Source organism: Venturia canescens, chromosome 7, assembly GCF_019457755.1.
Source record: "Venturia canescens isolate UGA chromosome 7, ASM1945775v1, whole genome shotgun sequence".
NCBI classification, from domain to species: domain Eukaryota; kingdom Metazoa; phylum Arthropoda; class Insecta; order Hymenoptera; family Ichneumonidae; genus Venturia; species Venturia canescens.
In genome coordinates this window covers 15,242,024-15,269,657 of record NC_057427.1, presented here as the reverse complement: position 1 = coordinate 15,269,657, position 27,634 = coordinate 15,242,024, and the positions used below count along the sequence as shown (strand labels likewise).

General features: G+C 38.9%; 1 protein-coding gene across 1 annotated transcript in view; it reads right to left on the bottom strand.

Moving 5' to 3' along the window:
* dpr12 (defective proboscis extension response 12) overlaps positions 1-27,634 on the bottom strand; it is a 127,516-nt gene that overhangs the window by 45,936 nt on the left and 53,946 nt on the right. The window contains exons 2-3 of the mRNA XM_043424010.1: positions 17,206-17,303; positions 5,732-5,922 (exon numbers count right to left, since the gene is read on the bottom strand). Coding sequence (XP_043279945.1) covers positions 5,732-5,922; positions 17,206-17,281 — 267 coding nt within the window. The 5' untranslated portion in view covers positions 17,282-17,303. The remainder of the gene's footprint in view (positions 1-5,731; positions 5,923-17,205; positions 17,304-27,634) is intronic.

Genomic DNA, 27,634 nt, shown 5'->3' with positions numbered 1-27,634 from the left:
AGTAAAAAAAAAAAAAAACACACACACACACAAAGGATAATACTCGATATTTTTTTGCTGGAGCACTAGAATTTTCCGGCAAACTCCATTCGTAATTAATTCGTGAACTACAGTGACGTTTCTTAGAATTCGTGAACAAAGATGGTCGGCAAAGTTGAAGAAATCTTTATTATTTTGACCTCATTTCGGGCCATTATTAATGTAAAAATACAGAAATAAGTGACGAGCGGGCATTTACAGCGTGACAGCTTGTTTTCATCGCATTTTTTCACGGAACGTTAAATGACAGATGGATGATTAAGTGGAGCAGTAAAAAGATCGTTGAATTTAAAGGTCAAAAAGCATAATAAAGTTTCGTTGGGAGGTTCGAGTTGTCGGAAAAGTTTGCGAATTTGTACATCCGTCAGTGGCAAAAGTTAATCAAGATATCGAGATCTTCAGGAGAGTTTGTTTCCTTTTTTTTGCAAATAAATAGCGCTACTTTCGCGAGGTTCTTTCCAAAAGAGCTTCGTGCCAGTAAGCAACCAAAGATTGGACTTGTATATTTAACATCGATCCGAGAAGTCGAGCTCTCCGCAGATTCGTATGATTGAGTCTTGAGATAGTTTTTTTTTTGCCAATTACGTGGAGCATAAAATGTTGAGGCTCTTCAGAAGTAGTTTTTTTCATTAAATATCCAGGTTATTTTAGAGGTAAAATGTTTCTTCTTGGAAATATGCGAATGGATAATCAAGGAATACGTCAACGGAAGAAATTGTACGAAGAAACATTTATCGCTCCTCGGCAAACGTATCATTCCGCATCGTTCCAAAACACACTTCGCAGAAAAATTCATTGAAATATCGTGCGGAAAATCCCAAGCAGTTTAGACGAACTTCGAGCTCTTGCGCATTGTATACTGTATTCTGAATTTGGTAACTCGAAAATGTTTTTTCATGCTCACAGAAAAGTGACCGAAATATCGACGAAGTTGAGTTTTTTCTGCATATACACAGAAATTTGAATAAATAGAAGACGCAAGCCTAAAAGTAGATTCAAAAGGAGCGAATCGAAAAAATGAAGCGGCGTGGAAGCTCACAAAGTGAATTAGAAAGGTTCGAAATACTTTTGAAATCCGTTTACACGTAGGCGAACTCGTCGTTTCTCCAATAAAATGAAGCTTTTGGAATCCGACGAGCATGTGCTGTACACAGCCTTTTGTTCCTTCAGCAATCGTTACTAAGGATATGACGTAATAAGAAGTTGAGACGGAAGAGGATCACGGAGAATTTCAAGACAATCAGTGTCGAATGCACGTTTCTCATTTCGCTCCGTCGTACTTATTTGTCTCCGGACACATTTCCAAAAAACTCAAAGGAAACGAGTACAATGCTACATTATGTAACGAGTCTAGACTTTGAGAGATACATGCATTTTCAAATGTATAACGGGCCAGTTGAGCAGGGTATGTGCTTTATTATTGTGATACTCTATTTATTATAAACGAGGATTATCTAACGCCGACTAATTGTACGAATCGCTGAAATCGTCTTCACTTTGCAGGGATACGTTACGCTTCTTTTGTTCGACGAAAAGTTCTTCGGAAGAAGTCACAAGTTGATATTCAACTCAATAACGAATATATTAAGCAACAGCAATAACCGCATTGTTGTACTTTTTGATTGAATTGGACAAATTTGAAAAAAAATCTACCTCAAAGTATTAATTACTATAAATATTATCAATGACTTGATCAACTTTTGATTAAGGCATAACTGGATGGATAGCTCGACCAAAAATTATATCTGATTGGAATTTCCGTACTTCGTGATGCAATAAAAATCTGAAATAATTCATCAACATTTGGAAAGCTATGAGCAACAATTATCAATAATAATATTGCCCAAAAGTTAATAACAAATTGTTTAAACAATTAATTATTCAATAATTTTGCTGTGACCTATTGTTTTTTTTTACGCATCAAATGTGTGTATTTTTCCGAATTCTCATGAATTTTTTCAGAATTTTCGTTGATTTATAAAATTTTTTGAAAAAATTTTGAAAAAAATTTTAAAAAATTTGAATTTTGGATATGTTTTAGAAGACATATTTACCATCAGTTTTGAAAAGTCTCAAGGTTACTGAATCAAAAATGTACAAATATAGAGCCACTTAAAAAATTTAAAAAAAGGAATTTCAAAAATCCACGAAAATTCTGAAAAAAATCATGAGCATTCAGAAAAATGTGCACATTCGATTCGTAAAAAAAAAAAACAAAAGTTTACTGTAAAATTGTTAAAAAATTATTTATTTAAACAATTTATTAATAACTTTTGGGTAATATTATTATTGACAATTGTAGTTCATAACTTTCCAAATGTTGCTGAATTTTTTCAGATTTTTATTGCATCACGAAGTACGGAAATTCCGATGAGGTACAATTTATCGGCTGGGCTATCCATCCAGTAGTAATACCTTAAATTTGCTTCAAAGTGAAATTCATTGAGAATTATTTGTCTTCGCTACCGTTTTCCCCTCTTTAAGGAAGGCGGATCACGAATTTGCGGGGCAGGTGGCGAGAGGGAAACGGGCATGCTTATGCGCGCTAGTCCAAGCTTATTACCAACTGTTTAGATCTATAAATGTTTTGACTTGTAAACGCCAATGTTCTGCATACTTCGCGAACATATTTAAATTCGTTTATATGACTTGTCGAAACGCGGCAACGTCAAAATTCATTTTCGCGAGAAATTGAGAGATTTTGGTCATTCGAGTTAATTCGGCTCACGTCGGCTTCAACCGAGAGTTTCGAGCTCACACATGCTCTTTTGCTCTCACATGCACACATTACTAATTCAAATTCCCGCGCGGGCATTGAGTTTCGAATTTTATCGAGAGTTTCCTTAATAACTATGAGGTGGGGGAAGATAAATCTAGCATCAAATCATTTTTAAAAGTGCATTCTTCCTACATGTTAAATTTTGCACGAACATCTTATTATTTTTTCATTCCATTCTCTTGAAATATGAGTGATCGTATTGCGATTGCCTAAGCGCTAATGCGTAAAAGCGAAATTTCAATAATTTATTACCGAAAAACTACGAGATCAAAACGTCTGAAATTTTGCACAAGTCTTTCGCTATTATTCGTGAACATAATTTTTTTTTTCAGCCAATTCTTATTATTTTTATTTCGTGATTCAACCTCCTTAATGTCATGAACACACGAACGCTCGCTGTTATTGCGACATTGGAGAGCAGAGAGAACGTTATGAGGATGGATCAGTCGGTATATCGCAACCATGAGTGCGAGAGAGATAGTTGCAAATTTCGAAATCGAAATTCTTTAACACAGTTTGACCGATTAAGGAAGTTGAGGCATTAAAATGAAAATGATGTCACCGCTTTTAAACCGATTGCATCTTATAAAGTGAAGTGTAAAAAAAAATCAGTTAAATTTTCAGACAGTTTAGGAGCGTCGTTGCTGAGAAAAATCAATAACAATTTGGGCCAAATAACATGTAATCTTATGGAAGTCAAGACATATTCAGTGATATGCTCCGTTAAAAATGATGCTAAAAATATGAAATTTTTTGGGCAACATGAGCAAGGCTTGCCGAATAATGTCAATTTTTTTCAGATTTATTAGGAGATTTGCTGAGATTATATTAATAATAATCTGTTTCCCGTGCAGTTTTTTGAGGCTAGGATCGTCACTGTTCGTGTTTTCGACTGAGCTTTCACCAGTTTTTCGTCTTTTTTTCCCCAACTTTTCTTTAAAGTGTATGCAACATTGCCAAACTGTAAACTGGCCTAACTTTTGAAAGGTACAGGTCATCACTTTTGGGTAAAAAAATGGCTGTACGGCCTCAACTTCCTTAAAAAAAGGCTCTGTCAGTCGATTTTTGCCATCGTTCTGCGTAGGCTGACAGAGCCTTTTTTTAATCGATCAAACTGTGTCTAAGAATTTTGATTTCGCAAATTCCAAGTGAGGTTAGTCGACTGATCCATACTCTTAAGCGAACCAATCAGAATCGCGAAAAAGCAATGTCGTTTGACCATCTATATAATTCGGGCTATAAGTTTGCTTCATTGAAAAGAAGATGAAATGAAATATTATATAAAAGTGTCCGATGAAAAAACATATTGTTTGATCTCTTATTTCATATCGATTTTCCATGTAACTTAACGTTATTAGAAGTGTCCGTGTATCGTATATCAATACGCGTGTTCCTGTATTTTTGTCGCGGTTCAACGTCAACGGGATTTCGTTGATGTTCGAAGTCTCCTGAGAAAAGATAGACCGCCGAGACAAGAAAGAAAACTGAGATACGGAGAAAAAGTTTTGAGTTACAAAAGTCTTAGGGATGACCGAAAAAACTCTTTCACGAACAATGGCGGGCATGTGTCTGGCAACGAGAAACTTTTTCGAAACTTTCGAGTGATGTACATTTATGTATATATTTTTTTTTTGACCGCGAGGATTAACCGGCTCAGGAGTTCGGGGAGAAAAATCTTGATTAATTATTTTGTTAAATATTTACTTATTACGGGGCTCGTCTGTGTGCGTCGACGTATTTCCGTTCGTGAAGTTTACTCTTCCAAATAACACTTTTTTCGTATCCAATCCACGGCTTATTCGAAGAATTTTTCTATAAAATTAATTTCAAATATAATTAAGGTGCTCCTTTCGCATGACCGTATTTTTTAGTGCCTCAAATTGGGGTACTCGAAATTTGGACTGATTCCTAACCTCCGAGAAGTCGCATATTTAGGAAAAGCTTCTGCTTCTGCCATTTTTCCAACTTCTATCGTTAAGAATGTGCATAAGGTCAATTTCGCAGTATATCTATTTATTTTTTAAGGTTATGTATTATGTTAAAATGTCAATGGCGAATCATTTCTGTTTGCATTTTATAATTTTTAATAAAAAAAAACTATGTCATTTTGAATCATAATTTACAATTTTCAATAAAATTAATATCCAATTTGATAACTGTGGTCAAGCACAAGCGAGCCAATCAAATTACATGTTTAATATAACCCCGTTTAATATATAACCCCAAATATCTCCACAACGACATCGGAAACAGTGGGTTTTTTTTGCGTGAAAAAATCGATAAAAGTTTGAAGTTTCTAAAAATTTTTTTTGGCCGTGCGTTGACAACGATTCATATACTTTTTTATCATTTTAGTTCGATTTTGTCAACTTCCGGTATAAATGACACAGAGTTAAATGCGGCTTTAATTCTTAAATATTTCTTTTTAACCATCGGCTAAGTACCTTTTTTTTTTTTAATCGATGCAACGTGATCAACTCTATTAAATATTTCAAATTCATGGAAAGTTTGACACGTCGATATTTTTTACATACATCCTTTTAATATCTTTTAAGCACTCGGGTAACCCTTTATTTTTATCATCGCTATGCGGATTCCTTACATATTTTTCTATCTGTGAGACAGTTTGTATCAGGAATTTAGAATTATTTAGCTGTCGTATAAATTTTACGATTTTTGAAGTTTTAATTTCTTTATTAAATGTTCGATAACCTGACCTGAAATTTATCCAATCTATTCGCATGCACTTTTACTTTACTGTAATTAAAAATCAGTTATTTGTAGAATATTCGGGTTCGTGAAAGGAATATCTTAATGGCTTTTCAATCATATCCCATTGAACCATAAGCACATGATTTCCGTCTGTCGCTCAAAATTGATAAGAAAAAAAAAGGTGAAGAAACGTCAACTCACCTCAGCGTCGGAGATGGTTCTTTCCGCCAAATTGCGAACTTTGCAGTGAAGAAAAGCCGTACCTCCCAATTGCACCGTAACGTTCGAAACCGTATTATTGTCATTCGCCTCGTTGACCCTTTGTAGTTCATCGAGATTACTGTACCACAATGCTCGCCAATCTGATGGTATGCTGTACGAGACCCGACGATCTAGGAATACAGAGTGGAGAAAATTTACCTTTTTTTCGTTAACGAAATATATTTATTTATTTATAAAAATGATATGATTTTTCAGAATTGAAAAACTGGTCACAATGCGCAATGAGAATAATCAAAAGTTCACAATTTCTCCGTGTTAATTTCGAAGACTAATTTTAATAAGAAAATTGAGGAGGCGACGAGAATACAGAAATTGATACAAGATCGCAATCTCGAAGAAATTCATTGAGCCACGGTTAACGGAGTAACGAGTCGAAAGGTTTCTCTTTTTACGGAAAACCTTGAACCGTTATAATCTGCGCTTGAACCGCCTTTGAATGAATCAGATCGATTTGAGTTAAACGGAGAAACCATAAAAATGACAAATTTGACTTCTCATTACTTTTTGTGCTCACAAAGCTTTCTTCAAGAGCACGCTAAAATCGAATTACCTGCTCGTTCAGACAGAGAAAATGAGGGAGCGGGGGGGAGGGGAGGGGAAAGCTATGTCAGCGAGATGAAATAATGAGGAAGCAATGTGTAAGTTTCTAATTTCAACGTTTTCCAATTCTTATTCTATCTCGTTTATTTCATTGATCGCTCTCTTCATTACGTAAATTGCGCGAATCTAATCTTTTACCTCTTCGCAAAGAGGAGTAGTTGATAGGAACGTTTTTTGATGAATTTCACGTGGGAAGGGTTTTTTCAGTTTGATTATATTTAATTGACATATCTATAGGTGAGAACTTTCTCCACCAGACTCATTGAATATTCTATTTATATATCGAAACAGGGTACTAACGGAAATGACGAATACGAGACGCGGCCGTGAGGGAAATGAATAATTCGTTCACACCGGAGACCCTTGACGTTCGTCCATTATGGAATGGAGTAATGCACATGGTTGCCTCTCAAAGCTTCGCGTACATTTTTTACACTTAACAGGCAAAAAAACGTTATTCCAAGAAAAGTTCGTGAAACGGAGTAGAAATATCGGGGATTATATTGAACTTCGACATGTATATCATTCGCATCAAAGGCGAGAAATTGCAGAGTCATACGCACGAGTGAAACGTAAGAAAATCTACTTGTTCAACGATGTGTGCAGAAATAAGTGCACTGATCCGATCGTGGTCCAATTTTTTCCACTTCTCTAATTTTTATTCATATTCCAGTCATTCGAACAGTAGAACGGCTATTGAGCAGTGTGTAAGATCATCGCGAATGAAAACCTTACGGAATGTGGACCTAAAAGTAATCGTGTATACGGGGGGCAAAACTGAGACGATAATTTTGTTGCTGAATCCAATCTCATTAGTGCCGAGCTAAATTTTCATTGAGATGCATATACAATGAAATATTTTCAAGACGAGATAGAATTATTTGTGGAACGGATCCCCAAATTATTTTCGAGCACAAATTATTCACCGAACAAAGAACAAAGAGAATTGCGGTGGAGCCTGACCAATCGATGATAATGCGCCAAAATATCGTTCGGAAAGCTGTGATTTATTTATTCGTTCCAACAATATCGTTTACTCAATTTCAATGTTTAGATTTCAGCTAAAAATTATAAATGTTTCAGTAGGGAAGGTAGGCTACTGTAGGGAAAAGTCAAACAAAATGAAAGCGCACCCAAAAAATGTTCTCCATCGTTGGTCGAAAAAGTGAAAACGTTGAATCATTTCACTAAAGAGGTGATAAAAAAATAATATTCCTTTCAACGACTATTCAAAATTAAAATATATTTATTGATTGAACGGATTAACATTCAATGGAAATTAAAACGAATGAAATGTCTTTCACTGCGAAACGGAAATTTTAGAACATCGAAATAATCTCCAATTACTGCTTTCAATTATTAATTACCCATATAGTTATATGACAAAGGAGTTTTTTCTTTTCCGCGTAAATTTTGCATGAAATCATTTATGGAGGAATGTACGGCTTCGGAAAAGCAATAATTTGATGATTTCCAAGTGTGTTACTTAATTAAATGGTTGCAATCGAAATGCTTCATTGTTCTTGTTCCATATATGAATTTAATTCATAGAGTGCGCTCATTCGTTATTGAAATTTGGCGAAAATGATGGAAGAGGCTTGATGGAGGAGTCGGTAAATTGTAATCACGTTTAAACATCGATCGAATAAAAACTTGATAGAAATGAAACGATCTCATATTCGCATGTTAACAAAAAAGTGACAATTGGCCAAATATTGGGATCGAGTCGATATTCACGGGCTCCGATCGATTGTACAAACAACGAAAACAGACTCCCGTTTCCGAGCATATGAGAATAATTAAGTGGTTAAAATCATCAAATCAGTTTGTCCGCCTCAGCTCTCGATTTCTCTCAATCAATTTTCATGAATAAAATGAGTTTTTATCACTGCCCAATATCATCTCGACGAATTTGACAACACGTCGGACGAGTGTCATCCGAAATTCTGTGTCAACTTGGCGCGATGAAACTTCAATTGTAACTAAAATGTTTGATGCCCGCGATAAAATAATGCGTCAATATAGCAATTATCGCGTTTGCGGTTGCAGCGAAACGGCGTCGCAAGGGGACACATTTTTTATTTGACGTGTCAAAAAGTTGGCTAACATTTATGGCACGGACCGTCGACTTTGGTCTCCCGTCGCCTCACGTTCAATTTAATACGAAACATTTGTGACATATTGGTGAGTACATTTCCTGCGGAAGCTTCTCCTCGCACTGACAAGTTCGAAAAGAGTGTGTGAAAGAGAGAGCGACGCAGAGATCGCGAGGAAGTTTCGATACTGCCCTATATGAAGTTTATACCTTGTTGGGTTGTCGACAATTCCGTGTGTGCTTGGTGTATACGATGAAATTGCAGGGAAGTGCGAATGAGCGCGTATAGTTTAACCGCAATAAAGCCCTCGCCACAGGTCTTCGACCCTCCCTCTCGAGAAGCTTCCTGTCGTTTTGCAGACTCACTTTCGAGATGTGCACGTACACACACAAATTCATTTTGTCTCCTTGCGCCAGTCAAATCGCTAGGTAACTTGGAGTGTTTCTTGAGCATGAGAGAGTGAATAGTGCATCAGCAATCCCGAAGTAGAATCACCTTTATATATACAGGTGCATAGAGTACGTTTTACGAGAATTTTTATGAGTTTGCATAATACAATTACGAGGATCGTAAAAACTGAAAACCAACGGAAAATTGTCTCGTTCTTTATATCGTGAAATTTCGGTCTAACGAGTTGCGGGAAGTTGACCAGATTACTTGACAATTCGTCTGTTTTGTTGTATATTTTCAAAGGAATATTAACGTGTGTGATCGGGAACGAGCGACAACGATGTCGCGCTGCGAACGACTGAAAAATCGTTGAAGGAAAGCGAACGATCTACAGTCGAATGTTAACGTTGATGTTGTCCTGGAAAGACCCATATGAGAGTTATCCAACCGGTGAAACAGCTCGAACTTTGAATTCGGCTATTGTATAGGTGCAATGCGGAGGGTTTCCTCGTCGGTTGTATATATCTGCGCATCCGTGTCTGAGAAGTGTCTCAGCACGAGGTCCCTCCCGCTTCGGTGGCAGGCTCTCTTGCATATATGCATTTAGTTTACATTGTCAATGGGGGGAAGGTTTTCAGAGCGAGAATAGGGCAGTACGGTATTCGTTACGACAGGGCATAATGTTCTCAGTGGCAAAGAAAGGACAGGAAAAAGCAAAGAGAATGGCAAGAAGAGGAGGGGAAAAAGGAGGGAGGAGGTTTGACGATACCCAACTCGTTCTTTTGGCCAACTAAAAGCTCAAGCTCCCACACAACACTCGTCCTTATAAGGTCGAGTGTTCTGGGTCAAATTCTCCTGGGGTCATTTTTCTTTGAACGTTCCACCGGGTATAATATTCTATGGGATCAAAAGCGAGATCCTTCCTGTACCATCGTCTTCTACCAAGCAACTTCGCTATTGTCCTCTACTATTGGCTTCGCCATTCCAAACGATCATCAGACGTCCCCATTTCCCTGGAGCATTACTTACCGTCTCCTCTCACGTACTGCGTGTCTAACAAAATCTCCGATATTATTGCCGGCCCCTCGCGACGTTGGGCTGGCAATTTAATTTTTCTTCGAAACATTATTTTATTTGGATTAAAGTCGATTTCCTCTGCTGGGCTCCACACAATCCACTCAAATTCCCTGACTGTTGCTAACGCTGATTGTTTACCTGCGGCTGTGGCAGTAATTGTTTTTAATTTTCGACTGCCCGCAGCACGCGAGAAGACCGGACAGAAGTAATTCCCAGGTTTTTTCTCATACATCGCATCAGAGAAGTCTGACAGTTCTGAAAATTCTACAGACTCGAGACTCCAGCGAAGAGTAAAACGGTAAGAATACTGTTGAATACGCGTATTCAGCAGTAGTCTCAGCCACTTATTGTTAACGAGCTTCCATTAATCTTTCACTTCACATGCGTGGCTCGGCTGAACAAGCCCACGAACATGATACAGCTCAGCTCCTTCCCCAGTCTCACTTGCTCACGTCATATTAATTTTTAATTGGCTCGTTTGAGCCTCGACTAGACGCAGCCTTTTTTCTTACTACGGAGACAACCTGTTACCAAAAAGGAGGGATTGTGAACGACGACGAAAAACAAGCACGTCCACTGAGAAAGTGGCTCAGCGATTGACTACGCTGCGGAACAGCAATTTTTCTCTGGCAAGAAGCCTCTTCACTGGAAGACAAAAAATACGTAAAAAGCATTTGGAAACTTCGAAAGTTCTACACTTGGAGGAACAATGTTGACTTTATCACTGCTATTTTGAGCGTAATTAAAACGAACTTTCTATACTTTTACATTTTGTGATACGAGTTTTTACAGTCAATAGCAAATGTTTTTCGACTATTTTCAAGTTTTTCTTTCGGATTATCTTCAGAATTAGCAGCTAGAGTGGTTCGTTTGCGTTCGCGAAATTACTCACTGGAATCTACGGTTCGAAACGATGTTTGTCTTTGGTTTTTTTTATTTTTTTTTTTTTTCAATGGAAAGTGGGAAGAAAATTCGTTAAATGGACGGAGTTCCAAATAAATGGATTGCGAATACCACAATCAAAAGCTCTCCATGGGAATAAACGAGGGGGAATGCTGCATGCGAAACACTGAATTGGTATTATTTTAAAAGGTTTCATTTGTAATTTGAATAGGCGAAACAGAAATAAGCACCGAGAGCATCAAACTGCATATATGCGTCCATCAGTACGCGAATATTTGTATTCGTCAGGTTGCACAGTTGCAGTGGCGAGTTAAAAAAGGCTTTTGGTTAAAAGCCTCCCCAGCAGCTGATGGTTATGCCATAAGCCAGAATAGCCAGAAGCACAGGTGAAATGAAAAAAAAAAATAACAGAAAAAAATAACAAAGAAAAAAAGCGCGAACGTGGCGCCAACGTCTCGCCACATCGTCGCCTACGGAGAGGGTGCCCTCCCCAGGCCCAGCTCTCTACAGGACGAGAACACTCGAGACTGAACTTTGAGCTCTTGTGTGCTGGGCAACAGACGTAAGTAACCTCTCTTTTGTTTTCTTCCCAGACAATGCAACCAGATACTTCACTATGTGTGTACGTGCATGTTTATGTTCGTGTGTATGTGCACGTGTGTGTGTGTGTGTGTGCATGCTCCAGTGCAAACCATCCAGAGATGAGCTTCACTCGGTTTCTGAGGCTGCCCCTTTGGAAAGATTCGTGTGATTGGTGAAGAGACAGAAAGAGAGAACGAAAGAAAGAGAGAGGAAGAATAGCAAGTGCTCTCGTTGATTCCTCTCTCGTCTCTGCGAATCGATGCACCATATTACCTGGCGCTACTCCTTGTCGCCTCGAGTGATCAGCAGGCTCCATTCTATGAACGATTTCGCTCCCTCTTTTTTCTCTATCGTGCATATCCTCTTTGCGAAATATCGAACGGTTCTCCCTCGCATAAATGCGAGTAAAGTAGGACCATTGAGGAAACACCGAACGGGGTCGTCTTCTTGAATAGCTGAAAAGGGCGACGTTAGCATAATCATAGTTTTCCGTCTCGCAGTTGGTAAGTGTACGCGAAACGCTAAGTATGAGAGGTATCTGTAAATGGGAATTTACGCATCCGTGGGTGAGAGAATCTTTTGCTTGGTGTGCGTTTTCGTGCGGGGCTCCTTCTTACGCGATATTCTTTCTGCTTAGCAATTTTGCATCACACTTTTTCCTACAGCTGACACATGCGGACTGAGCAACTACGATTGATAACGCATATTTATGGTTCTAAATGCAGGGGTTATTCGTTTTTATCAGTCCCATAAAAGTTGAAGGTTCTTATATCAAACATATGCGGCTCTGTTTGTTAACGATAATCGAAAACAAGCCGCGCTACCATTTTTAAGGGACATTTTTAAATGCGACTCTGTAATGAGTCTTTTACAAATTCAAATTTCGGGACTTCGCATTTGAGAAAGAACGAGAGAGTGAGGGATCTCGGTTGCTCGCTGAGATCTTCGTCGATCGCGACAATAACTAGATCGCAGGGATTTCTCATCGTCGTGGCTGCTGGCGTCTTTTCCTTCTTTGTATAATAAACCCCGGCCGGGTTCAGCCAGAAGGGTGGGAAATACCCCTCACAACAAAAATGGACGTGATCCTTTTCGGTATCATGTCATTGTTAATCGATTGCGCTGGACAAAAATTTGCCCTATCAACAAAATTTGTTCATAAAAATTTTCATGGTTACTAAAATAATTTGAGCACTGTTGTCTCTTGTATACGAAAGAATAAAAATACTTCGATGAATTATTACAACTCGATCGTCTAAATCGGTTTCGTGTCAGGGCATAGTCAGTCGTTATTACGTCTCACCGTTGTATGCGATGTGATGGGAATTCGCTAAATGCTTGATGTTATTTCAACAAGTTTGGTAGTTAGTATCGTGGTTTCTAAGCGTTGACCATGCTGCTATTATTCCATGGTGGATTCCCGTGGCTCTAATGTTATTAGGCCGTGAGAGCAATGGAGAAAACGAGAGAGAGAGAGAGAGAGAGTTGGGTTCAGATGATGGTTGATGAGAAGGCGAGTAGAACTGAGACGGACCATCATTGCTGTCGAATCTGTGGTTTTGTTAGCCAAACAATTGTCACCGCATGGATCGTTGTTTGTCCATTAATGAACTCCATTATCACGTGGAATTACGAGATAATATATGCGAAATGATCGAAATGTATTCTGCGTTATTGCTATAGAAATCGTTCGAGGATCCGTGAAGGATTGTTCGCTGAAAAAGCAGGAGCTTAGTTGGTGTCACTTCGTCTCGAGGTTAGAAACGGTATATAACGAGTGCTTGACGTATAATCTAATATTTCTATGATTTTTGCTCTTTGTAAACTTTAGAGGACGTAAATATACAGTTGAAGCTGAACAAAAGAATTCCCTACGCCCATTGAACCTGTCAGTCTTGAAACTTGAGAATCAAACGAATCCTAACTTTGTCGGTATTGATCGTTAGAGTTGCTTCAATTAACCTATTTATAATGATCGTCGCTCCATGCGAAATATGGAATTACATTAGAGAAAATAAAGTCTATATGAGTATTGATGCTAGCAAATGTATTACGAAGTCAAATGAATTCAATATGGCTTTGGAACATTTTATCCATTAAAATAATCGTATATATCAATCTATTCTAATTGAATCGATATAAATATTGATGAGTTCGAATGAATTCAATTTTGTCCCGAGAACTTGGATTTGATTCAGCATCTTTATTCACAATCGTGAACGTCTCATAGGCAAACGTTGCCTGTGGTACTGGAAAAACGAAACTTCAAGTTGTTATTTCAACCACAATTCCATGCTCGATACATTTTTTCGTGGATCGAGAAGTTTCAACGATAAAAGATAAATGAAAATAAATATAAAAGGAAAAATATCGTAATCGTGGGTACAACATGCCATGACATTTCGTAACTATTTCTTGTTTTTTTCGTTGTCATGGCTTACACTGTTTTCAATTTATCGATGGACGACGAGAGAGAAAAATCGAGAAGCTGGCACACCAAGAGAAATACTGTGATATAAAAATCTGTACATCTTTCGGCGTTGAAAGAAGAGTGTAGGGGTCGGGAGTGCTGGCTACTAGTTTTATATGGGAAAATGGAAAGATTGCTTTTCTTCAGGTTGTGTGTACAGCACACGAGGGAGGGTTACAGGAGATTCGCTTTTTATTTCTTTCTTTCCTCGTAAAGGAAAAAACGAGTTTCGTAGTTTCCTGGCTTCGGCCTCCTGCGTTTTGTCGAGGTTTTACGATCATAACTATCGACTATCGGCGACCCTATCCCAGCCTTGGGGCTTAGGAAGAAGAAAAAAGCCCTAGCGCCGTACGTTTCCTTGACACACGAAGAGACTCTATGTAGTTGGATCAAACTAGCTACCCATTCGGCTCCCAGCTTCTGGCTGGATCGCGCACAAAACTGAGCGAAAACTACTCTTTTTCCTAGTGCGCTCGTGACATTAAGCCGGCCAATATCGAATTATGGGTACGTATATACGCGCTATGTTGTGCTCTGGGCAAAGGTATGATTCGGACTTCTTGCTTTTCCGTTTTCCACTCCAGTCAAAAATGACGGAGCTTTACTTGAAGAGGATTCGGCAACTGGTAGAAGCTCGTACTAGCTCAGCAATTTCGTATTTCAAGAGAAACTTCTAGTTGGAGGAATGCTTGATTGGAACGGTGATCTTCAACTTCTCGTTTTTATTCTAAGCCTTGAGATGCAGCCACGTGTCTCATTGATACGAAGAACACTCAACCACATTGACTTGAGAGGAGTTATCAGAGTTCACTTTTCAAATCGTTTTCTCGGTTAATGGATACTTTTTTATAATAAAATCTCCCTTATTCAAGCGGAAAGTTTGAAACGGATTCAAAAAAAGTTCACAGGACCCTTAGCAGACTAGATTTTAGATCGAATTGAAAGCTTTTCTGACCCCTTCACATATTTTCAGTTTATTCGCAATTGAGACCCCAAGTGGCAATCAGCCGAGGATAATCCGACATTGAAACCATAACCTTACGAAAATGAAACGAAACTTTTTTCCTTCGCTCTTACCAGTAATCCGCTAACTATATGCTCCGGGAGTTCGGCAACCTCAGGGAACGAGGTGATCGCATATAGAGCCTGTGTCCTTTATCCATATAAACTTTTTTGCGGATGGCTTCTTTCGGCTCCCTATACTTATACCAACAGCTATCTAATATAACCAAAGACGACGTTTATCCCTTCGATGGTCTACCGCGAACAGCCGGAGTAAGCGCTTGATTAAAACGTTATGTTAATATCACGTACCGGAGGAACAAAATCAGTCGAAATTTATTGTTCTTGACTAATAAGATGCTCGCGTGTCGTTGAAGATTCCACACTACACTTTTATTCCGGCAACATTCTGATCATTCCCGTGAAAAAATTGCCGATGCTTACCATATGGCCGATGCTTGGCTCGATACTGGGTAAACGACCGTTGGGACTCAGCGTTGGACCCGAGTACGGGCCAGCATGTTTGCCCACGTTTAGTCAATGCTAAACTTGGGCATTGGGACCCGATAACCAGCCAACCCTCGGCCGGTGTCGGTTTATAACTGGCAGCCAACCGTTGGGACTCGACGTTGGGCCCGAGCATGGGCCAGCATATTTGCCCACGCTTATAGCCAATGAAGAATTTGAGCATTGGGACCCGACAATCGCCCACGCTTGGGCCGGTGTCGGTTCATGACTGGCAGCCAACCGTTGGAGGCCATCATTGTCCCATACCTCGGGTTAATACTGTGGATCTCTGATTCATCGCAGTTATATTCCATGTCAGTAAGTAGAGGAATGTAGCGACCGCGGCTCGTTCGAATAATGTCGATGAAGATTATCGACGATCGAATAACAAAGAAACGGGCTAGTTACGATTCAGCTTCGATCGGAGCTCTACTCTTGAATCATTTTTACTGTTTCATATCAAATGATGTTACAGATTTTTATGAGTGACGCGTTCGCTTGAGTACGATAATAATCTTTCGGAAAAAGCTGCGATCCGAGCAGAGCGGTAAATTATATCGTTCCTATCATTGGATTATGGATCATTCCCGGTGATACTGCTTGAATAAACCGCAGCCGTTACTGATCACTCGACGGTCATAATTTTCTTCTGTCATATCGTGAATAATTGGTCAAGCGGAACCTTATTCGGTTCTCGTCAGCATAGTTTTTGTTACAGTATTTATTTCATGGAATAAATTATAGATTATTTTGTGTTCCACCCAATGAGAGTTCTATCATCGTTCTATTGTCGTTAAGGGGCCATACCAGTGTAAAAATAAAAAAAAAATTATGTTTTTATCTTTGCCTCTTTCGACATTTGATACTTTGAAGCACATCCTTTCGAAATTTGGATGTTCCATTTCTAATACTCCTCGAATGGCAGCCTTCCAAAGAGCAACCGTTCGCAGATATAGAATTCTTTCCCTGCGTTGGAGGCGAAGCTTAGAGCTGACAGGTTGTTAATTTAATCTTTCGGCATTATGAACGGTACATTATGAGTGTTTTTCAATTAGAGCTGAGTCGGACATGGAGCGACACTGTGTCCAACACACTTTGCTCCAAAGCTTTTTCATAATGGATTGAAACGATCGAGCTCGCTAATTTTCTTGCAGTCTCAATATTTAACGATGGTTATTATGCTATACCAAAAATACTGCAAGTCGGACCTATTGCAAAAGAATTTTCCATAATAAAGAGATATGAGAGTCTAATTAGGCCTGATTAGGCATGGTTAATTAACCATGGGAAGTGTACGTCGAGGGGAATCAGGGCCGCAGTGGCGGGGAAGCTTTTTTTTCGACGCCCCCGAATACAGTCCATAACTTTATTAAATATAAATATTTTCCGATAAAAAAATATGGAGTGTAGGTCACATACACTTCGATTGATAACCAATTCTTAAAAAAATTCAATCCAGTACTTTTCTTCAAAAAAAAAAAATCCTGATAATTGGCAGAAATTTTCAGTGTTCACACTGTTATGGCCAGCTAAATGGGACTGTTTGAATGGTATACCAAATATAATTTGGCAAAACTGAATAAATGTTTGTACAAACTTGTATCGTATGCGAACGTATGTGTTTGCAATGAGATGCAGGTGATGACAGGTCCAACGTCAATAACGATCAATCGACTAATGTACGTTTCTGAGAACCATTCAACATTGGCACACCTCAAAAGGATTCGTGTTTTGAAATATTTTTGAGTAGGCAAATAAACACTTACCTTTGTCGAGAGACCTGGCGAGGAGAATCGTCGGTAGGATCAGAAAGACCATGTACCAGGAGAGTCGGTCCCGCATTCTAGTGATGTTCGTTGCCCTCCTGGAAAGGCAAACATCAAGAATTCGTGTTATAACCATATTACAGACCCTCGAACGTTAAGAGGAAAAGCAAAGAGTCTCCCTCGCAAGCTCTCAGATCATTCCTCTTTCCGGCCAATGTTTCTAACCCTTGCGTATGTCTCTAAATATACATGTCAATAGGCAGGCACACACTCAGAAACACATACGGATGTACAAGTGAGGAAACTCGGCAGTGCTTTAGTCGAGCACTGACGATGAGGAGGACGAACGTCAACGTGAAAATCGTTGCTCACTCGTGCCCTTTTCGGCTCGTCCGCTTGGGGGACGTTGAGCCTCAAACTCCCGCAAGCATCAGAGAGCACTTCACCTCATGTGTATTCCTTTTACATACATACATATCTTTATATATATGCGTATATATATATATGCATACCAGTACTACTTCGCGTCTACCAGCCTTAGGGGGAATGATGTGGAGAACGACGTAGCAGCCTGAGTTTACTCCCAGAGATCTCGGAACATCGTTAACTAGGCTCGTGCAACCGTAAATGCAACGTTACCATCGAGGTGAATCCACTGCCGTCATCGCTGAACGCACATAAGCCCGCACATAGACAGACATTCCAGGTTCCACCTTATATACGAATGGCAACCTAAGTGGACCAGTCTGTACATATATATATGCGTTCAGCCATGACGTGCACCCTTCCATCCTCTTTCGGTTTGCGTTTAATGCGAAGCCTACTACTTGCAAATCCACCCGACGTATCAACGACCCATCGAGTGCACATCGAGGATTTTCTCAGAACCGTGCAAACACTTGTCTTACTAGTGCACGCATCAGTCCTCGACTTCTTTCCTGCGAGTTTCCAACATTCGATTTATTTCTATCAGCAATTCATTTCATTCAGTATTATGCCTCCGCGGTGAGCAGCGATTCAGAAATTCACGAATATTGCTTAATTCATTCATCGATTCATGGAAACTATCTGCATCAAATTCAGATATATAACTAGATTTCGCTTCTCGAAAGAGGGAGTTGAAGATGGGGAAGCGACACGAATTTTGCAAGAAAAATCAACAACGAGCAGGAACATAATGCGGATTCGAGAAAGCTTAAAATGCATTTACTCTTCTATAGACTTGTATTTGTGTTGCCACGTCCGAGGGCTCCAGAAAGAGTTCAAACAGTAGCGTCGAGCAGCAAACTCTAGGAAAAAGTCTATAGACTTTTTCCTCTGATGCATGCCTCGTTACTAACTTGACATTTTGATTATGACTTGGTAAATGTTCCATTCCGTGGTAAAGAGATCGGAGATTCTTTATGCCCTTTGAACTGTATACTATTGAAACTAACTTGGATTTCAATATAATATGAAACACATTAATTTAATTGGTCAATTGATAAGGACCTTTGTAAATAATTGTGAGAGTTATTTAAGGGGTTTAATTAGGCGTGCACAAAAAATACGATTTTCACGAATTTTTTTGATCGGTATAAATTATAAATACGGATATAAAAAGTGTTAGGCCTGAAAAATATACTGCTATAATACACGAAATTTTTTTTTTTTTTGATATTTATTTTACTCAGTTTTCGTACAGAAAAATGGGGGAGAAGACAGGTCCAAAAAAAAGATGGGTGTGCGCTGTTGATAAAATCTTTGCAATGGATGATCGGAGAAAAATAAAGTGGTTTTAGATTCAATAGGTAAATGGCTATAACGCATATCATACGATGTTTGTTTTTTTTTCAGAAATGACAAAATGGCGGCCATTTTTCCAAAAACTACGAAAAAACAAGTTTTTTTGGCAACAAATAATAGTTCCGCTCAAAATTTCAAAATTCGTATGATATACGCATAGCCACAGTCACAAAGAACACGTGGTAAAATTCTGGTAAGTGTATCGGTTGAATAGTTTCGCAGATTTTATCAACGAGCCGTCCAAAAATGTCACTTTGAGAAAAACGCGTTTATGCAAAGACAGGGACGCGGCGCCGCACTGCGCGGTGCGTATCAGCGCGCTCAGACAGCCAAGTAAACGTCGCTCAAAAGTGCACTTGGACGGCTCAGATCTTTATAAAATTTTCGTATGATACTTTTAAATATGTATACTTTCGAAAAATGCAATAAAAAAAATCGATTTTTGAAAATTCCAATTAGGGTAGACCCCTTAATTGTTAAATCGGATTTGATTTCCCAGTTGAAATATTAGTTTGGTAATATAAAACCAAGGGGCCTATGTTTGTTGCGGTTGGAGTACGCGTATACAGATATGTCAAATCCTGAATGTGTTAGTAACTTTTGCATAATCTTAAGCCCGTGCAAAGTTTTTTCTCAGAAATTACGACACCGATCATGCTGATTTTGGGCTCATTCGACAGAGAACTTCTTAATTAGCTAAAAGTTCAATTTTCAAAGCCGTACATAACTCATGAGCTTCGCAATTAAAGAAAATCACATGCCAATTTTACCCCCACCACCGCGAATCGTTTTATTCAGAGAATGTATAGTCTCGGCGAGAGCCTCAGGCCAGCAGACGACAGGGCTGTCAATGCACTTGTCCCGAGGTTCTACCGAGTCTCTTGATTGAAACAAAGGCAGGGAAATATCTGACAAATGAGACAACCAGAAACGGTGCAGATGCGAAGTGCGGAACGGAATGCAAATCTTCTGGGAAATTGAGAGATCTGATACTGCAGAAATTAAAAATAACGAAGCATCTTTCATGTACTGATTAAAATTAAAAACGAATTTGATCGTCGCGAATCCGGTTTCTTGACTTTGACTAAATAAGGATTTAATAAGGAGGCGGTTTGATCGCACTCTCGGCTGTTTGAATTAAAGAAAATAGGATGAAATTACTCTTTTGCTGGCTCACTTTATATTTTGCAACGTTTCAGGGGGTGATAACACGGTTTGGGTCATGAAAACAGACCGACGAATTCCACATGTTTTCAAGAAATTAAACTGTGCTCTGATGCTCTAATTGAACCAATGTTAGCGAAGCGTATGGTTCACGACGTTCGTGTGTACGTTCAAATATACCATTGAAAAATAAAATGACGTCAGAAGTGGAGTACTCTTATCGTTCAATCGCAGTTTAGAATCGAAAAAAGCAACATGTCATCTCGTGAAAATATATTTATTTCCAAATGCGGTTAAGGATTAATAAAACGTGGTTCGCACTCGTCGTCGACAAAAATGTCTCACGAAATAAAATCTATATACGCCAATCAAAGCGTGTCATTCTGCCAGGCTGTTTTTCCACAAAATTTGAATATTTATGAAGTAAATGATTGTCACGCGGCTTTATTTCATTCGGTCTTTTCGACTTGTTACTTTGAATAGAAAATGCTCAAGTTTGTCCTTACTAAACTCGTATTTATTTTAATAGCGTAGCGCGATATGGTTAAAGGGAAAAATGACAATAATTCGCCACAGGTCCAACGAGGCGATTCCCCCAAGGATCTCGACGGACTTGGCATTTCATATATACTGGTGTTTCACGTTCGGACTGATTTCAAACTAGATTTCACGAGGACTTTTCTAGCGAACGGCTACAAACAAAGCCACTACCAACGGGGCCAGGGGGCATTACCTCTTCGTTGTACTTCTATTTCGACTTGGTTTCTCTTTTCCATTTCTCCCTCTATCTCCTTCTTTGTTTTCCTCCCTTGCTTCTTCTTTCTCTCTCTCTCTTTCTTTTCCGGGTTCTCTCTCTTGCTCGCGTACCCGTGCACTATCCTTTAAAGTTTTCCGCATTGCAAAGCACTCTAGAAATCCGCTTTAAAAACCATTTCTCTGGGAAATGTCATGTACACTACATGTATATTTTTGCTAGGAAACGCTGAGCTTTTCCTCCCTGAGTTGTGTATACATGAGCGTCACACGTCAACGTTTTTCCAGGTATAACACACATTTGACGGCGACTATAGACCCTGGTATGAATCAGATAAATTGTTGCATCACAAGTATTACAATATTTTTTAGTATTCCCAGCCGCAGCGTATCGGAGAAAAAATAGTAATAATTAATACGAGTGTCGTGTGTTAGCAGCATTTGTATTTCACTCGAAATACCAACTCCGCAAGCTTTTATCTCGTCGCCATATTTTCAATTGTAAATTCTTTTCTTCGAGCTCGTTAATCACCTCGTTCAGACCCAAAAGGAATGTCCTTCCAGGCTGGGTTATTGGAGCGGATTTAAAATGCATGGAAACTCAAAAGGTGCAGCCTCATAAAAAGTGGAGGAAAAACAACGATAAGCCATCGAAGTGGTATAACTGTGTTTCGTCCGGTTAAAAAGGTTGAAAATCTCTTCAGCTCTTAAAAAATATTCCCGTTGCCCATTTTAGAAGATAAAATATGAAAATTTGTGTTGCTGATCCTATACCATTTTAAGCTGTTTATTCACATACTTGAGATTTTGTAAGATTAACGTTTTCAGCGTAGCCCTCGTTAAAATGAAAAATTTTCACCATATTTTCGTCAATTATTGAGCTTTCACGATCCATCTGATATTTTTCTGTCCTTTTGAATGAAGCGGTTAAGAAAAAACAGAGTGTCTGACGGCGGGGACTCCGCATTGAAAAATCAGCTTGTGAAATCGAAAAATGAATTTTTCAAATGAAAACAAGAAGCTTCGGTTACGGCGTTAAAGTGTAGCGTGGAGGATGACGTCACACAATTTCGGGAAATTTACTCGCAAAGCTTTTGACATCTTTTCGTTTTATGATGACCCAACGTTCCCGTTCTTTCATCATTTAATGATCCTTATTTGCTCATCGCTTCTAATCTTTCTTGGATAACTTTTTCCACTCGAATTTATTTTTTCAAACTTCCATATTTTCTCGCAAAGGAGTGAGGTGACCGGAATAATTCGAGCTACGCGACCGAGATTCAACGTGTTTGCAAAATTTTGTATGTTTTGATAATGCTCAGAAAAAAAACGATCTCTGATAAACTTTACACCGAAAGATTATTCAACACCTGGCGCGCTCGCCGTGGGCGGTCGGCACTAGCTTTTTAATACTCGGCATCACAACGCAGCTGGGTCTCTAGATAAAATTCAAAGTTGCTGCTTCTTTTGTTAAGATCGTGGTAAGTGTTGTGCTGGTAATAGGAATTAATTGTACTGGAAATACAACATTAAACGACAATAAAGTTTCGAGTAATTCCCATGAAAGCTTGCCGCGTCGGTACTCAATTGAATAAAGCTTGTGGAGAAGCCATGGAGCTGGATACCCTAATCGATTATAAGGAAAGTTAAGTTTCACATCTTCTCTCCTACCCCTGAAAGTTTGAAATCAATTTCCAAGCAGATACGAATTTGCAAATAGCTAACGCGAAAAATGTTTTTCAAACTGTTGGTTATTTAGCCTCTTTTTCATCATCAGTCTTTGCATCAAACGATGATGATTTCGTACACAAAATCTGATATAATTATTTGAAAAATCCCTCTAAAGTGGATCATTTGAGGTTTTTTTCCGTGGAAGCGTAACAGCAAAGTTTCAGGACTTTCCCAAAGGACACAGAGCGAGCATTAGAACGTCGAGGGACGATTAAATTGGAGCGGGAGTGGAAAATCAGTCGCAAAGCGATCTGACAAAGTCCGAAAGTCCTCGCGAGATTGTATTGGCCGGGTAGGGAGAAACTTTCAGATTTGGCTTGCACTATACAGCTATATTAATCGATACACTTAATACACGTACTCGGTGGAGTTAAGAAAGGTTGAAAGAGGGCTGTGTGAGTTTGACGACGGAAGCAGAGCTTTGGCGCCGAAACATCACCAGCAATGGCGTCGAGGGAACGACGGGAATTAAGTCCATAACTTCTTATCGGGTAGCTCTGATCGTTTTGTGGGAGAATTGTCTTTTCGAAGCTTTTCCTACACACACCCATACACCTCCATATGTAAAATATATGTATATACACGCGATCGTGAAGAACTGCTCGATGCGGAACGACGGACTGAAACTTTCCGCAAATTTCGCGATAGAATCTTTGGATAACAGAGGGGTTTCGGAACAATGGATCCAGTAGAGGGGGGAAAAAAAAACAGTTCGGAGACGAAGGAAACAAAGAAAATGGCAAAATGTCGAACGTGGAGGAAACGAATTCTTTTCGCTAATTCCGAAGAACCGTTCGATATTTAAACAAATTGAATTTGCGTCGCACAATTTTATATATGTGAGAAAATTCTTCTGATATGGTACACCGGGAATAGGGAATAGGAGCAGATTGTATCTGTTTAATGAAAACAAACTTTACCTTAATTGGATTCGAATTTGTAGTCAACCATTTTTAGATCAAGTTTTTCGAAAAGATTGTGGAATCATTCATAATTAATAAATCTTCGTTTATGTTTGGTCGAATCACTGTTTTTTTTAGTATATATTTTTTAACCTGTTGAAAATATGTATATAATTAGTATGAGATTTAATGAGGAACTAATAACTTCATGGATTAGTTAATAATGTTGAAAAGAAACCATTTACGACAACCTTACAAATAGCCGAAGCCTTGATTTGAGTTGCCGATAGTAAGCGTGATAGAACTTTGTTTTTAATCTTTAAATTTTAGTAGAATAATCGTTTGGTATGAATTACGAATCCAGGTATTCGATTAGACTTTGTTCATTAATATAAAAATTAGATTCATTTACAGAAATCGATATAAATCAATTTCTGATGAACTAAATCGATCAACTCATTTGGTGTAGTTATTAATCTCCTTTGAATATGAATACAAGAATAAAACTTACTTGATTTATCCAATTGAAAATAAACTTAATTATTCATTGATAATTACGGTCCATTTATTGGTGGAAGTTGTTTGTAACTGTTAGTTTCTTTCCATTAATTGTGCATATTTGGTTATATACATTCTTCTGGATTTTTCACGTCGAAACCAAACAGATCAACAACCCTTATTCAATCGCATATGAAAACAGACTGTCGTCAAGAAAAAAAATCAATACTCGCTTCATGATTATTTGACTAACGAATCAATAACTCATTTATTTTTATCAAGGAATAATAACAAATTTATGACAAATCGGCCACTGATAAAGAAGTTTCAAACAGTATCAAAAGATCTAGAAAAATAAATGGACTCTAGCAAGGGTTGCGCACCTGGAATCGCATTCGATGGATTAGGATGAGATAATAAATATTATCGCAATGAAATTGCAAGGTTTGAAATCGAGAAACATTCGTAAACTCCTTGCCAATGTTGTTTCCCGTGAAAATTTCTTTACCCAGAGCGTCTGGGAGAGAGAAAACAACTGCGTGCACGGGCTCACTATTGGGATTGAGCTTTGTGAGAAAAGTCAAACAGCCGGGGGTACCGAAACTACGGAAATTCTCAATCCTCGAAATTTCCAGGTGTATTCCATTGTTTCGTCTTGCGATTGAGGAATAACGATTATTCTAGACGACTTTTGTTATGGCTGCAAAGAGAAAGACCCGAGTGATTGATAGACGCAACTGAAAACGCGCTCATGGCCCACCATTGTTCAGCAAGCCATATGAACCGAAACAATAGCTGACTTGCTTACTCCGCAGCGTTGAGCTTGAAAAACATGAAAAGACTTTGCGTTGATTTGCGGTCAGGCCACTTTTCCGTAGGGTTGCTTTGAACAATTTCAAGGCCCCTTAACGACCCTGTCAAGACTCGCGTTGGTCGACCTTTCGTCAGTTTTGATTTAGTTCGCTCGAACAACAAAAAAGCTTCCGATGACCTATATTTTTTCTCTCTTCTTCCAGCATCTCCTTTCTTCTCTCCTACTGTGGAATCCTCTGTGACATTGCTCGAGGGCCAAGTGTCATGAATGAAAAAGAAGAAGCAGCCAAGAGAGGTTGTGGCGAGGACGGGGGAGGAGCGAACGGGAGAATAGATGTTTGCGCGATTCTTTAAATATCGATTATACTAAAGGAAATACATTTGAACGTTGAGGGAGGCTTCAGTGGATTTTCAATCTATAAAAGCCGTTCGACACCGTACGCAGCGTGAAAGAGATTCCTTTTTACAATTGCAAGCGTTCTCCATTTTATTATTCCTTTATTCCTGAATTCGTTATATTTATGTATTGGCAAACACGGGTAAAAGTAGGGCTCGAAGAGAAATATTGTCTGGCTGCCAGTTTGGCCGTATTCGCGCTAACGATATACTCACTCGATCGGAATAAAATTTGCCAAATCCTATTGGCATATTTTCCGTTATTATAATAATGCGAAAAAAAGATGAAAACAACTTCTAGTTATAACATCACGCTTCGCAGATTCGCGTGAATTATCGTACGATTATCATTGCGAGCATCGGATAAAATGAATTTCCTTTCTCTTCCCCTCGCTCTCGTCCCTTCATCAGCCGAGATATCTCGTTATATCTGCGATAAAATATTGCAAGGTTCGTGGGTCAGAGCAGGTGAAGTACAAAAATAACGACCAATGTTGAATAACGGGAGAAATGAGTGAACTATTTTTTGCCCATTCCCAGTCGTTATCTCAGATCGTTAATTTACAGTTTATCATGCAGCATGTCCTATAATTGCGGCACGCATCGCATGTCAAATTGACGGGACACTGATTTTGTCAATTTATTTTTCCACTCGCTCGACGAAGAAAGGCCAAAAACAAAACACAGTTTTGGTAGACGTTGAAAATTCTGCGTGTTTGGAAACAATTTGCTCGTTGCGGAAGTTGCGATGTGGCAGAATGCCTCGCTTCCACCAGGTCGATTGTTTCTTTACGCGTGGTTGCTGCAAACTGCCACTTACTCAATGCTTAGCAATGCAATTCCATTGCGAACGACATCATTACCGAAGCAGCGGCTCTTGAATAGCGTCATCATAAAAAAAACAACAACATACGAGTTCGCAAACTCGTTGTTAGGTTTTGCGGAACGAATGAAGAATTGATGTTGAAAGAACTTCAAAAAGAGGCAAAGCACAGGCAAGCATCGGGCCATTGTATTCGAGATTTTCAGACCGCTGTAATGCCGGGTCCCATTATATATTATCGCAATGAAATCAGTGAGCTGAGGTGAGCCTACCGCGCCCTCTTTAGTCATCTTTACGAGGGCAGGTATATTCAGTTGTTGTTGTTGTTTCCGTTTCACTGAGATGTGTTGGATCTCGCGTTATTAAAGGTCTGCATCTGGGAAAGCAGTTGCACGAAGTTCGACGTCGTAGCAAAACTGTAAGCTACGTTCGACGCAACAAGGAGATACAAGAAATTTCTATACACATGTGTATACCTTGTGTATCGTATATAACACGAAGCAGTTTTGTTCCTCAAGGTACATGGGAATGTATCCACTCGGTTTAATATAGTTTCGAAAAGTTTGGAGGGTGTACGAGTTCAAGCGGTTTCGATGGTGGTTTCATAGGCTTTCATCGTCACAACGCTATACGTCAGATAACATCGAGACACCTATAGAGAATGCGGTGCACCAGCTCTATATAGCTCTCAATATTTATACCCACATATGAAGACAAAACTTTGAAAGCCACTGTGCCCTGACGCACGTGCGTACAATTAACGTATCAAAAACTCGTACGTTTAATCATTAAAAATTTAACAGGCTGCTCGATTGCTAGACAGGAAATAGTTGTGACTAGATTTGAATAATTTTATACCTTAATTCATTCAAATATCAATATGTGTGTGTGTGTGTGTGCGCGCGCGCGCGCGTGTGTGTGTGTGTGACGATTTTTGTACTCCGATTACAATATTTCCTTTCGGAGTCTATTCCATAAAGCTTTAATCGAATACTTTTTATTTTGGTAACTTGGAAATACAAAATCAACGGACATTTTAGTTATAGAAGTTTTAAGATAACGAAATTTCGTAAGAAATTTAGTTCTGAGAAGCGCCGAATCTCTTTGATGTAAATATCAAGTGTACAAAAGTATTTTCTTCAAGGACGACCTAGCGAAATGCGAGGTTTCAACCTTTTCTTTTTCGTGGATTTGGCAAAATGTTAATTCAGATCGTGTTGAAGGTAGAGCGGAAAGAATCACGTAAGGGGAGTTCCCAGAAGGATTGTATGAATACGCATCATCCTATTCACCATGAGTAAGTACCCTTGAGAAGGAAAAAAATTACCTCAATCCCAGAGTGTGCGGGGTACATCGAGCGAACCGACGAAAAGAACAATCCATGAAAGGAAGGTTAAATGATGGCCAGTAACCACTTGAAAAAGAAAAAGCCGCCAATGAAAGAAACGAATTAAATGAAGCAAGCCACGTAGCGATATAAATATACATTTATACGTTATACTACTTGCGCAAAGAAGCTGGAACATAAGTAATCTCATTTCAACTTTACTACCGAGTAGACTCG